Genomic DNA, 14,918 nt, shown 5'->3' with positions numbered 1-14,918 from the left:
ACGCCCCTCCCCCAAGTCCCTCCTCCCTACCTTATATCTTAGCCTGCTTAGCACACCCTCCTCATTCCTGAAGAAGGGCTTATGCCCGAAACGTCGATTCTCCTTCTCCTTGGATGCTGCCTGACCTGCTGCGCTTTTCCAGCAACACATTTTTAAACTAACGAACGACTAGTCCAGTAACCTTGTGACTGTGCTAAATGGGTTTTTTCTTCTTTGACCAGTCAAGTAGTTGTCGCATTGAAGTAATCACCAGATTGTGGCTCCTATGCTCTCCACAACTAATGTTCCCACTGTGTGTGAAATAATTCCACACAGGCCGGAATTCCCTGTATTTACATGTATAGTACTTGACACTGGTCCAGCTCGCTCAGAGCCAGTTCCTAGGGTGAACAGACACTCCTGTTAATTACCTGTTGGCCAGGATGCCCTGATTGGGCTAGATTAACAGCCCCAGTCAGGGAACTCATATTCCATGAAGTCCACCTGGCTGACCTTGCTCCAATCACTACAAAGTGCCAGTGTTTGAGCTGGTCTAGGGCAACAGGATCCTCTTGTACTCTTGTGCTCAGAGGTCAAAGAGGTAGCTTCTGAGTGTTTCTCTGTAGAGTCGTTGGCAGTACCTGCAAGAGATTTGGAAGAAAGGCTTCTTGTATACAATGGATGAGATTTACAGTGGGGTTACTGTAAAAGTTGTAGTAGAATTAAGAATGGTCCTTCCTTGGTTGGTGGGGCATGGATGTCCCTTGTCAGCAGCATGGATGTCACAGGAGTGGTCCAAGTCTTCTCCTGCAATGAAAAGAGCTCATAGACTGTGAGGAGCCTAATGTCTGGCAACCCTCCACTGGCTTGCTCTGTCTTGTTATAGGATAAATTCTCCTACACTAAGAGAAAGGGAGGGATTGAGTGAGGTGAAAGTGGGTGACATGGCCGTTTCTGCTGGTGGAGATGGGTGAAAGGTGATGAGGTGAACCAATGTAGCATGGAACGAAGGAGTGATGAAAGGTGTTTCAGGCATTTGTGAGAGTGACAGAGTATAAGCCTGGGTAGGAGGTAGGTGCTAGAGCAGAGATCGAGTGAGTGTGAGGTAACAGAGAGAGGAGTGTAGCACTTACCTTGGTGCAGTGGAGAAAGCATGTGATTTCCTTGCAGCACTATTGGCTGCTCCTCCAGACAGTGGAGACAGTACTGATGTGAGTAGTGATCATGGACTAGTTTACAGGGATCTGGTGTCATGACATCCTCTGCCAGTGCTCAGGGAAGGGGACAGCTCTCCTCTGCATTGTCCCGTGCATCAGGATCCCCAGGTACCTGTCAGAGAATCGCGGTACCATTTTCTCTTTCCGACATTTCAGGTTCTGTCCGTGTCTGAGCAGGGCAGCTTCGGAATGTTAGTGTTTATCCAGGCACACTGTGGCTTGTTAAAGATGGCATGGGCACAAAGGATGCTGGTAATTGGCAGCTATCTGCTAAGTGATAAGTTGTTCTGGGAATTGTGCATGGTAAGGTGGAGCTCAATTTGGACATGAGGGACATCGGGGGCAGAGAAAGTTAGGTGAGGTATAATATGAAAGCTCGCTAGGCATTATGGCAGAAAGCCCTCCAGAAAGCTTGGTGCAGCATAGACTTAGCCAGAAAAAAATGTAAGATTCAGCCGTATATGTTTTAAACAAACCACCTTTTGAAACTCCAGCAGTTACAGATCTAACCTATTCAACCTCTCAACATGAGACAGCCATCTGTCACAGTGGCTCAGTTGTTCGCACTGCTGCCTCACAGCGCCAGGGACCTGGGTTCGATTCCTGTCTGTGTGGAGTTTGCACATTCTCCCTGTGTCTGTATGGGTTTCCTCCGGGTGCTCCGGTTTCCTCCCAGAGTCCAAAGATGTGCAGGTCAGGTGAATTGGCCATGCTAATTCGCCCACAGTGTTAGGTGCATTAGTCAGGAGTAAATATGGGGAATGTTTCTGGGTGGGTTACTCTTTGGAGGGTCGGTGCAGAATTATTGGACTGAACAGCCTGTTTCCATACTGTCGGGAATCTAATCTAATCCCAATCCCAATAGTCTGAGAAACTTTCTTGAAATTGTTTCCAACACATTTATATCATTCCATATCATTCAGGGCGGCACGGTGGCACAGTAGTTAGCACTGTTGCCTCAAAGCGCCAGCGACCCGGGTTCAATTCCCGCCTCAGGCGACTGACTGTGTGGAGTTTGCATGTTCTCCCTGTGTCTGTGTGAGTTTGCTCCGGTTTCCTCCCACAGTCCAAAGATGTGCAGGTCAGGTGAATTGGCCATGCTAAATTGCCCGTAGTGTTAGGTAAGGGGTAAATGTAGGGGTATGGGTGGGTTGCGCTTCGGCGGGTCGGTGTGGACTTGTTGGGCCGAAGGGCCTGTTTCCACACTGTAATCTAATCTAATAAATTAGCTGACCAATCCTACACAGTACACAGTGCTCTCATTTGTGCCCTGTGTAACTCTCCCTCAGAGGTTGTGCAACTAAGGGCTAACTGACACTCTAACTTTCCAGATGGGACATAGACTTGCTGCTCTTCAATGAGATTAAATAGCACAGATCACAGAACGTAGGCCAGCAGGCAGATTCCACATTAGCCTTGTTCTCAATTCCTTCACCAAAACTCACGTGAAGTGAAAATTGATCCCTTTATTGCAGTTAGAAAAAGAGATCTCTGGTTGCTGGCTCTGATGACTTTTCATGTAAGCTGCTCATCGATGAATTGAGGCCAATCTTTGAAAGACCATGATTCATATGTTTGGAAGCTTCCTGGATAGTCCTCTTGGTTTGGAGAGAAACTGAGTCAATACTAGTGGTATCTCCCATTGCCATTATCTTTATTAATGATCTGGATGGAGGTGTAATGGAAACCATTTGCAGGTTTGTGGATGACACAAAGGTTCTGGGTCCCCAGCACACCCTGACTGCAGTGCTAAAGACTAATGGCCCTAACCAAGCAATTCCACCAAAGCTAGGATACTCGCATTTACCTGTCAAAGTGGAAAATTAAAAGAAATATCCCCCCATCATAAGATCAGAAATAGGAATATTTGCTGATGATTGCCCAGTGTTCAGCGCCATTCCTAATTTCTCAAAACAAAATGAAGCAGGGTGTGCACATATGCTGCAAGATCAGAAGACAGGGAAGTAGAAGTAGGCCATTCAGCCCATCAAGTTTGCCCAACCATTCAATGAAATCATTGCTTTCTAACTTTATTTTCCTGCCTTTTCCCCATAACCCTTGATTCCCTTACAGATTAAAAATCTGTCTATCTAAGCTTTGAATGCTTAATGTCCCAGCCTTGAAAACCCTTTTAAGAATTCCACAGAGAGAAGAAATTCTTTGAGGGAAGAAATTCCTCCACATCTCTATCTTAAATGAGCAATCCCTGATTCTGAGATTATGCCCTCTGGTCCTAGACTCTCCCACAAGGGAAACAATTTTTTCTTCCGTACCCTGTCAAGTCCCCTAAGAATCTTATGTTTCAATAAGGACGCCTCTCATTCCTCTATATTACAATGAGTACAGGCCCAATATATTCAATCTCTCTTCAGGTATCAATCCAGTGAATCTTCTTTGACCTGTCTCTAATGTTAATTTATCTTTCCATAGATAAGTGGCCCAAAACTGCTGTCAGTATCCCAGCTGTGGTCTGACTAGTGACTTGTATCATTCTAGCCAAACCTCCCAAATTTTATAACCTAGTCCCTTTGAAATAAAACCAACATTCCATTTGTCTTCCCTGTTACCTGCTGAATTTAGATGCTAGCGTTTTGTGATTCATGGACTCAGACTCCCAATACCCTCAGTTTTGTAGTTTTCTGCAGTGTTCCTCCATTGTCAGGAGCTTGCTAGGCCAGTTAAGAGTCTATTGCTGTGAATTTGAAATCACAGGTAGGCCAGACCAGGTAAGGCTGGCAGATTTCTCTCCCTCCAGGGCAATGAAGAACCAGCTGGCCTTTTTGTAATAACTGACGACAGTTTCATGCTTAGCAATACTGAATCCAGCTTTCACTTCCCTGTCTTGTTAATTGAATTTTTGATGGGATTTGTGCTTCTGCATTAGCCAGGGCCTCTGGGTTGCCAGTCCAATGTCATTACAACCCACCACTGACTCACCAGACTTGCTGCAAACAAGGCATTCAAATGGGAGCATGCTCATCAATTTGGCTATTTATATAAAAAGCTGGGATTGGGAACTGTCTCCCTTAACTACCCTGCTCTTTTGGAGCTTTGTTGAGCCTTTCCAGAAGTCGATGAGAATTTCTTTCCTAAATGACCTTTTCTTTTTTCCTTTGTCTGTTGTGCCTCTTACTGGGGCGTGGTTACACTCTGAAACTGGAGGACATGACTGATAGGATAACTAATTGGTCCCTGTCCTTTACATACCTGTGTGCTCATAAATTTACTCATTGGCCTGGAGATGTTTTGAAACCTGAGCACAGAAGCAGTGATGTGGGGGAAGAGGAACTGATGGTTGCATGAACCTTGCTAGATGCTGTCTCAGGATGGTTTGTATCCTTGCTTATATTTGTCACATTGATTTTACTGTATTTCTTCAGATCGCAATATAAATTGAAGTTTTGTTTAGTTCTTGCATCCAGATATTAAGCTTATTGTATAATGCCCTTGACCCATGGCCAGCTTTGTTGCATTTCTAACAAAGATTTTTATTGTTTCAGGTTGAACTCTTAGACTTCAAAGGCGAGGATTTAACAGAGTGTGAAGATGGAGGCATCATTCGTAGGATTAAGAAGAAAGGGCAGGGGTTTTCCACCCCTAACGAAGGAGCCACTGTTGAAGGTATGAACTCATTCACCAGGTAACCTGTAAGGAAGTGATCAGATTTTAATGTATGTTTCTCTCCCCTCCGTCAGTGGACCATGTATTTGGCGTATGGAAACCAGAATGATTCGCAAACCCGTGCACAAAACTCATCACTATTTTAGATTTGCATGCAACAGCCAATTCTTATGCATTATTCCCATCAGCCAAGTTCTAAAGCATAAAGAGATAATAAGAAGGATAATAACAGAAATAGTAACAAAACGGAATATTGCAAGTGCTGGAAATCTGAAATGCAAACTGAAATACACATCTCCTGTTACTGATGTGTAGGTGCCTTTACACTGTTATACTAACTTCATATTATGCCCATCCTGTGCTTGTCTTATTTTCCCTATTGCTGGAGTATTTAGTATTTACTTGAGGGATTTTCAAGTTCACTACAGTATTTTTGTCATATTTAGCTCAATTGGTAATCAGACAATCAATTATTAATTATTAAACAAATTAATCAATTACAGTATCACAAACTGTACAGAATACAGCATTCAATAACAGAACACAGATTTCTTAACAACCCATATAAGTAATAGTTCTGAAGGAAAGTGAGGAGAAAAACTAATATGTAATGGATTTGTTAATTATCATTTTATGGTAATTAAGAATAGAATGATTCTATGGAAAGTATATTAATAAGAATTAAGCATCGCGTATTATGATCCATTGGCATTTAGATTAATGAGGATTAAATGTATAATGCAAACTAGATGTTACAGGATCTTGGCACCGGCAAATGTTGCGAGCTTTCAGAGCTTTACAGGGAAACTGTTTCTCCCCATTAATCATGTCTTTTTGCAGATTTACTCTGCAAACTGGAAAATTCCACTGTTTCTCAGTTTATTCACTACTGAAATCCTCATTCATTCTCTCGTTAGTTTCAAGCTTGGAATTCCAATACACTCTAGGTATTCTCCCACATATCTATCATTTTCCAGCTTCCAGTAGCTGTAGAAAACATAATTGCTTCCCAGATATAGAGGATAATTTAGCAATGCTGATGAGAGGTACAGTGGCTCAGTGGTCAGCAGTGCTGCCTCACAGGACCAGGGACCCGGGTTCGATTCCAGCCTCGGGTGATTGTGTGAAGTTTGCACATTTTTCCCGTGTCTGAGCGGGTTTGCTCTGGCTTTCTCCCACACTCTAAAGATGTGCAGGTTAGGTGGATTGGCCATGCTAAATTGCCCTTTGATGTTCAAGGACGTGCAGGCTAGGTGTATTAGTCATGCAAAATGCACGGTTATAGTGTAGGGTGTAGGAGATTGGATCTGGGTGGGATGCTCTTCGGAGGTTGGTGCAGACTCAGTAGGCTGAATGGCCTGTCTCTGCATTGTAGGGATTCTGTGAGAGCTGGGTGGTCAAGTTTCTAGGTTCAGAGTGTTCCAATTAAAATGGAAGTGCCATGCAATAACAGAGAAGTTAAGAGATGGATGGGTTGAGCATTTTGCTTTTTTCTTTTATCTAAAGTAGGGAATTTCAGTTTGGTTTGTTTTAATGTTTGTTGAATAAATATCTTCAAAACTCAGATAATTTATTAATAAGCTTTTTATAATACAGTAGGTTCATTAATGATATTAATGTTTACCAGTGGTATTGGGTTAATTAAATATAAATTAACTAGGAAAAATAAATAAACTAATCCAATAAAGATGGCAGCGCATGTGATGTGTTGCAGCTGTTGTATGTGAGAGGTGGTGGACACCAGTGCAATTGGAGGCAAACATGTTTGCAGCTCAAGGAACTTCAGCTCAGTGTCAATGCGCTGCAGACTCAGCTATAGACACTGTGACACATCAGTGGGGGAGAATGGTACCAAGGTGCTTTGTTCCAGAAGGCAGTCACACCCTCCAGAATGAGGTCAGTGGTCAACAGGGAGGTGTTTTTATGAATGAGACAGATTAGGGGGCCAACATTTAAAAATGATGAAGCCTCAAACCTTCCAATTCTCCAATAGGATCAAAGTTCTTGAGCTTGTTTGGAGGCTGCAAGATGATGTCCGAACTGACTATTGCACTGCAGTCATTCAGTTGAGGAGACTGATTAAGAATGTAGGGGTAATTGAGAACAATATAGTCAGGGAATAGACACAGTCCTCTGTAACCAAGAGCCAAAGTCCAGAACAGCTGTGCAGCCTGCATGATGCCAGGGTTTAGGCAGTAAAGGAGGATTTTAAATTAAACAGGAAAGGAAAGGGATCACGTTGGGGGAGAGATATTCAATTTCACAAGATAGTTGAGCATGGTAGTAATCTGGGTAATGATAACCAGAATGGAGCAGAAAGATTCAGAGTACCTCTAAATGTAACAGTTTACTAGCACATAAAGCCTGAGATAACAAAAATGGCTCTCTCTCCAAATGTGAACAGCATCCATAACAAAATGGGAAAATTGCGAGCACAGATAGAAACAACTATGTATGACCTGATAGCCTTTAAGGAAACATGGCTACAAAGTGAGCAAGATTGGAACCTGAACACTAAAGAGATTATGATGTTTCAGAATTACAGAATGCTAAGAAAAGATGGTGAGGTAGGTTTGTAGGTAACTAAGCATGACATTAGTGTCATGTTGAGAGATGACCTTAGCTCAATGGAGCCACATGTATAATTATTTTGGGAAGAAATACTCAAGTTTCTGAGTTACATAATAATATTTATAATGCAAGAAGAAATTGATGGAGTATGTAACAATGCTACAATAATAATCATGGATGATTTTAGTTTGGGTGAATCAGATTAGCAATAGTAACCTGGAAAATTTGTTCATACAATATATTCAGAACAGTTGCTTAGACCAACATGTTCTTGAATTAACCAAGGAGTAAGCTATTCTAAATCTCAAAATGTATAATGAAACAGGATTAATCAACAGCACTATAGTAAAGGCGCCTTTAGGTGACAATGGTCATAATGTGATAGAATTTTATATTCAGTTTGAAGTCGAGAAATGTGGATTAGGATTTGTTTTAAACCTGATTAAAGGTATTTGTAAAGGTATGAAAACAGATAGTTAAAGTGAACTGGGAAAAGAGTTAAGATGTAATTCAGTAGAGATACAGTGGCAGAAATTTAAAGAGATGTTTAATAATTCATTTAATAGTAGCTTAATGATAATTAATTTTGTTTAATAATAATTTAATAAATGTAATAAAGATCTAACCCAGAGGGAAAGAAGGACTCTTTAAGAAAGAAACATCATAAAAAGGAGAGAATTAAGAATAATATCAAAGTGAAAGAAAGATTTGCAATTCTGCAAAGATTAGTGATGGGTTAGAAAATTAGATGGATTTTAAGAACTGCAAAAACTGACTTTAAAAAGGGGGGATAAACTATAGTATGAAACAAAGCTAGATGAAAATATAAACGCATAGTAGCCACTTGTACAAGTATTTAAAAAGGAAAACTGGAGAATAAGTCTGGTAGAACTAAAAATTGAAAAACAGGAATTGACAGCATATATTTTCTTAGTGTCTTCACTGCAGACAATTTTAAAACATTCCAAAGAAACTTAAAAATCAGGAGGCAAAAATGAGGGGGACAGTGAAAACAATGACCATCATCAGTGAAACAGTGCTGGGAAAGTTTTAATAATTATAGACGTGAGTGGCTGCATCTTAGGATCTTAAAAGAAATGATGACCTAGATAATCGCAATGATCATCCTCTAAAATTACTAGTGTTTTGGAATGGTCCTAGCTGATTGTAAAGCAACAAATGTAACATATTTCTTCAAGAAAGGAGGGAGACAGAAACTACATGCCTGTTGGCCTAACATCTTGCATAAAGAAATTGTAAGAATTCATTAATAAGGGGTGTTTAACATGATACTAAGAAAACCATAGTGGGATCTGGCAGAGTTAACATGGCTTTGTGAATCGTGTCTGAATAATTTATGAGAGTTCTTGGAGAAAGCGACAAATAAGACAGGTTAAGTGGACCTGTAGACATAATGCGTTTAGATTTTTAAAAAGTTTTTTTGTTTAGGAGACACCATCAAAGGCTAGTACATAAATTAAGGGCACATGGTTCGGGTGGGTGGGTAATATATTATCATGGATGAAGTAAAACAAAGAACTGTGGATGCTGTAAATCAGAACCAGAGACAGAAAGTAGTGGAGAAACTCAACAGGTCTGGCATCATCTGTGGAGAGAAAACTGAATTAATGTTTTGAATCTAATGAGGCCCTAATAAAGGACTGGTTAACCATTGGGAAGCGGAGAGTAGAGATAAATGAAACATTTTGTGTTAGCAAGCTGTAACCAATGGATTGCCAAAGGGATCAATGCAGGGACAACTATGCACGATATATTTCAATGACTTGGATAAAGTGACCAGATGAATAGTAGCTAAGCTTGCTGGTGACAGTGAGATATATACAAAAGTAAGTGTCAAGATGAGGTAGAAACTGCAAAGGGATATAGGTTGAGTAAGGAAAAAAGGCAGATGGTATACAATGTGGGAAATGCAAACCTATCAACACTGGCAGGAGAATTAGGAAGCTATTTAAATGGAGAAAGATTACCAAAACTCAATGGTACAGAGGGATCTGGATATCCTGGAACAAGAAATAAGAAATGCTACTTTGCAGGTGCAGCAAGTGATGAGGAAGGCAAATGGAATCTTGATATTTATTATAAGGGAATGGAATTCAAAGTAAGAATGTTTTTCTGCAACTGTCCAGGGCCTTGGTGTGACCACATCTGGTGTACTATGTAGAGTTTGGGCCTTTTTTGAAGAAGGATATAATTGCTTTAGAAGCAATTCTGAGAAGATTCAGTTATCTAAATCCTAAAATGAAGGACTTCTTTTGTGAAGCAAAGTTGACCAAGTTAGGTTTTCAGTTACTGGAGTTTGGAAGAATGTGAGGAGTTTTTATTGAAGCATAAAATTTCTGAGGAGACTTGTCAGGGTAGGTTGTGAGAGGATGTTTCCTCATGTAGAAGAGACTAGAAACAGGTGACAAATTAAAAAGTTAGAGATTTCCCTTTTAAGGTGAAGATGAGAAGAATTTTTTTTCTTTTGGTCTACAGAATTCTATTCCCTAGAAAATGGTGAGAGATGAGTCAGTGAATTTATTCAAGGCTTACATAGGTTTTTGATAGACAAAGGAGTGACCTGTTATAAGGGGCAAACAAGGAATTGGGGTTGAGAACTCAAATAGATTGGCCAGTTTCTTGTTGTTTAGTGGAGTACACTTGAAAGTCCTATTCGTGTCCCTATGTCCCATGTTCCAATGTTCCGTGACTTGTAGTAATCCAGAACTCTGTTGCCAGTCTCCTAAACTACATCAAGTCCCATTCATACATCATTCCTGTGTTCAATAACCTACACTGGCTCTCAAAAGCAACAACCCAATTTTAAAATTCTCATCCTTACGTTCAAGTAATTCACTGTTCCTGCTTTGTAACCTTCTCCAGATCTGCAGTCCTTTAACACTTTTGAGTGTTTTTAATCTTTCATGGGATATGAGCATTGCTGGCTAGGCCTGCATTTACTGACCATCCATAATTGCCCCTAAGATGGTCATGTTGAGTCACCTTCTTGAACCACTGCTGTTCATGAGTGTGTAAGCAGACACACAGGCTATTAGCAAGCAGGCTTCGATTCAGCAACAGTGAAGAACTATCATATAGTTCCAACTTAGAAGTGAACATGCAGATGATAGTCCTCCTCTGCATCTGTTATCTGTGAATTTCTAGGTGTTCATGGTTTCATGTTGAGGTGATATTTTCCAAGGTGCCTTGGATCTTGCTACAGTGCATCTTGTAGACTGTACCCACTGCTGCCACTGAATGTCAATGATAGAGACAGTGAATGTTGAAAGTAATGGATCAGATGCCAATCAAGCGGGCTGCTTTGTCCTGGGTGATTTTGACATTCTTGAGTGTTGTTGGAGCTGCACTCATCCAGGCGAATGGAGAGTATTCCATCACACTCTCAATTTGTGCCTTTTAAAAAGTGGACAGGCTTTGGGGAACATGAAGGTGAGTTACTCACCATAGGATTCCCAGCCTCTGATTATTTTGTTGTAGCCACAGTATTTATATGTGGCTCAGCCAGCTCAGTTTCTGGTCAGTGGTAGCCCACAGGATGTTCTTAGTGGCAGATTTTGCAATGATAGTGCCATTGCATGTCAAGAGGGGAAGGTTGGATTCTCTCTTGTTGGAGATAATCATTGTGTGACACTCGTGCTTCAGTAACTGAGGAGTTGTGAATGGTTTTGAGCATTTTGTGGGCATCAGTGAATATCTCTATTTCTGACTAATGATAGAGAGAAAGTCACTGAGAAAGCAGCTTCTCTAATTCTGGTCTCTGAAGCTTCCACCATTATATTCACTTAATCTTCAGTGGCTGTAACTTCAGCTGCTGAGGTCCTAAATGCTGGAATTTCTTTCCTAAGCCTCTGCTTCTCTTACTCTTTTGAAGACTTTCCATGAAACCTATTGCTTTGATGATTCCTGATCATTTTGCCCGAAATGTCAATTTTGAAGCTCCTTGGATGCTGCCTGAACTGCTGTGCTCTTCCAGCACCACTAATCCAGAAACACAGAGTCATAGTCATAGAGTTATAAAGTCATACATACACTTTGGTCCAACTCATCTGCACCAACATATCCCAATCTGGCCTTGTCCTGTTTGCCAACATTTGGGCCCTATCCCTCCAAACCCTTCCTATCCATTTACCAAGACTCAAAGAGTGTTGTGCTGGAAAAGCACAGCCAGTCAGGCAGCATCCAAGGAGCAGGAGAACTGAAGTTTCAGGCATAAGCCCTTCATCAGGAATGAGGCTATCCATATACCCACCCAGATGCCTTGTAAATGTCATAATTGTACCAGCCCCCACTCCTTCCTCTAGCATCTCATTCCATACACGCAACAATCTCTGCATGGAAAAGTTGACCCTTAGGTCCTTTTTTAACTCTTTCCCCTCTCATTTTAAACAATGCCCTCTAGTTTTGGAATTCACCACCCTCGGAAAAAAGACTTTGGCTAGTCACCCTATCCATGCCCCTCATGTTTTTATAAGCCTCTATAAGGTCACCCCTCAACCTCCGATGCTCCAGGGAAAATAGCCCCAGCCTATTCAGCCTCTCCCTACAGCTCAAATTCTCCAACCCCGGCAACATCCTTATATGTCCTTTCTGCACTCTGTCAAGTTTAACAACATCCTTCCTATAGAAGAGCGACCAGAACTGAATGCAGTATTCTAAGAGTAGCCTCAACAAGCCCTGTCCAGCCGCAACTTGACATTCCAACTCCAATACTCAATGTTCTGACTAATGAAGGAAAATGTGCCAAACACTTTCATCACCACCCTGTCTACCTGCAACTCTCACTTTCAAGGAAATGCACACTTGCATTCATAGGTCCATTGTTCGGCAACACTTCCCTGGGCCCTACTTTCAATTGTATATGTCCTGCCACATCTTTTATCATCTGACCTAATGTGTGGCTCCTTGTGTGGCTCAGTACCCAATTTTGTTTGATAATCAGATTGTGAAACAATTGGAGTTGTTTTATCACATTGAAGATACATATCAACACACATTTCTGCTGTTGGGTGAATATCTAGCCCAAGGCTCATATGGCACACAATAAGTGATGTGCAACTTGCACCTTGCACTGATTGGATGGCTGTGTTTAATTAAATATCCACATATTATGAAAGGAACGATTCTCTTTTTAAGCCTAGAGGATAGCAATACAACTCTAGCTGTACTTCAAGAACATGAATCTCTGCTATGAAATTAATAAAGGATTGGCTTTGAAATGAGATTAAAGAATATTAACAATAGAAGGTAATATAGGGGCCCTGCCATTTCTTTGAAGAATCGTATTTTGCTTATGCTACAGGAGTGGCTGATCTGAGTCAGAATGTACTGAATGTTCTGTTCAAGCACTTCAGTCCAAACTCCCTGCCAATCTCCTAAGTACAGCATGTTCTTGCCAGGACAAGTACCTCAAGGCAAAAACTTAAACAAACTCTCAAAGATGGGGAAATGAAAACACATAATAATAGAAGCTATGTTCTACGTTTTTCCTTCGCAATGTTAGCTACTTAGAATCTCTCCTTGAACAGGGTGCGAGGGGAGAAACCTCCAGTGTGCTATCTACATCCTTTGTCCCTGCCCCTTTTGAAATATTGTAACCTTTTTCTTGAAAATGTGTATGGAATGGCTGAGGCATTGTGTGGATCAGCAAGTACATCACAGTTCTACAGGGTCATTGCCAGGCTTATTGCAATTAATTACCTTTCCTACAACAATACAGTTAAAATGCTCCAATCAGCTCACTCTGTATGTAAGGAATTATTGAAAATAATGACTGTTCCATATTTATTCCATAAATAATAATGCTACTATTCCAGAGTTACAGCCTGCGTTGGTATTTTGCTGCTGAAGACAGTGGGATTGTGAACTTTTCTTATGCCTCTCGTGCTTTCAATACCACTCGAGTGTTTATGACTCTCTCCCTATGTTTTCACCACCTCCTTCATGGTGTCACCCATACCCACAGGGTTGGCTTCTCAACAGTGCCATTCCTTTTGGTGACAGTGGTAACTTTATGGGTGGTTGGGATTCTTATTGATTCACTGCCAGATGGAGTGGAACCGGGGGCCAAGAGCAGGTGAAAACTTTAATGACGGAAAATTGCATTTACATAGCACCTTTCAGAATCTTAGGCCATCTTACCAACTTTATAGCCGATGGTGTACAGCGATTAAATAAATAGCTCGGCAATCTTTTATTTATCTTGTCTGAAAGATGGCACCTCCGACAATGCAGCACTCCCGTCAGTCTGCATTGCAATGTCAGCTTAGAGTGCTGACATTGAACTTAACCCTTGACCTTCTAGCTGAGAGTCAAGCACTACCTACTGAGCCATGATTGATTGTTGTTGTAATTAAGTGGAGTTTAAACTCAGTATGTCACAGTTAACAGCCGTAGCATAACGTTACCCATACATAGGGGTGATGGATTCTGCTCTGGGCATTCAATCTTTAAAGAGCAGATAATAATTTTGTGTTTGGAGTTTTGAGCAGTCAAAGGGTCTTTTATTTATTTGCTTAGGGAGGTGAGTTAGCTTGGAGGTGGTGATGAACTGCCTCTTACATTCCATAGGGTGTAGGAACACCTAGACTGATGGAGTTTCAGGAATTTGTCCAAACAACACTGATTTTTCTCCCCAAACCAGGCTGCTGTGTAGCTTGAAGGGGAACTTGCAGTCTATGGTTTTCACATGTATCTGCTGCCCTTGTCCTTCTGGATGGTAGAGGTCATGGGTTTGTTGCTGTTGAAGGAACACTGGTGAGTTATTGCAGTATATCTTGAAGATGGTACACACTGCTGCCACTGTGTGTCAGAGTGAGAGCAAGTCCATGTTTGTGGTGGCTGTTAGGCTGTTAGGGTGTCACTTCAATGGGCTGCTTTGTTCTGCAATGACATCTAGCTTCTTGTCTCTTAGTGAACTGCACCCATCCAAACAAATCGACAGATTTCCAACAAACTCCTTATTTGCAGCTTGTAGATGATAGACAGGCTTTAGTTAGGCATGTGCTGAGTTAGTCACCGGAGAATAAATAGCTTCTGATATGTTCTTGCCACCATTGTATTTATATGGCGGGTCCAGTTCAGCTTCTGGTCAATAGTGATCCCTAGGATGTTGTTAGTGGGGGATTCAGTGATGGCAATAACACTGGATTTCAAGGGGAAATGGTTAGATTCTCTCTTATTGAAGATGATCATTACCTGACACTTGTGTGATACAAATAAGACCATAAGACCATAAGACATAGGAGTGGATGTAAGGCCATTCAGCCCATCGAGTCCACTCCGCCATTCAATCATGGCTGATGGGCATTTCAACTCCACTTACCCGCATTCTCCCCGTAGCCCTTAATTCCTTGTGACATCAAGAATTTATCAATTTCTGCCTTGAAGACATTTAGCGTCCCAGCCTCCACTGCACTCTGTGGCAATGAATTCCACAGACCCACCACTCTCTGGCTGAAGAAATCTCTCCGCATTTCTGTTCTGAATTTACCCCCTCTAATTCGAAGGCTG

At 41.4% G+C, this 14,918-nt stretch overlaps 1 protein-coding gene across 1 annotated transcript in view; it reads left to right on the top strand.

Moving 5' to 3' along the window:
• The window catches only part of LOC122563305 (peptidyl-prolyl cis-trans isomerase FKBP5-like), a 131,452-nt gene that overhangs the window by 81,992 nt on the left and 34,542 nt on the right, over positions 1-14,918 (top strand). Inside the window, exon 4 of the mRNA XM_043717019.1 lies at positions 4,697-4,817. Coding sequence (XP_043572954.1) covers positions 4,697-4,817 — 121 coding nt within the window. The remainder of the gene's footprint in view (positions 1-4,696; positions 4,818-14,918) is intronic.

The sequence above is a fragment of the Chiloscyllium plagiosum genome, chromosome 26, assembly GCF_004010195.1.
Source record: "Chiloscyllium plagiosum isolate BGI_BamShark_2017 chromosome 26, ASM401019v2, whole genome shotgun sequence".
Lineage (NCBI taxonomy): Eukaryota > Metazoa > Chordata > Chondrichthyes > Orectolobiformes > Hemiscylliidae > Chiloscyllium > Chiloscyllium plagiosum.
The sequence above is the reverse complement of the archived record's forward strand: the minus strand, read 5'-3'. Positions and strand labels throughout refer to the sequence as shown.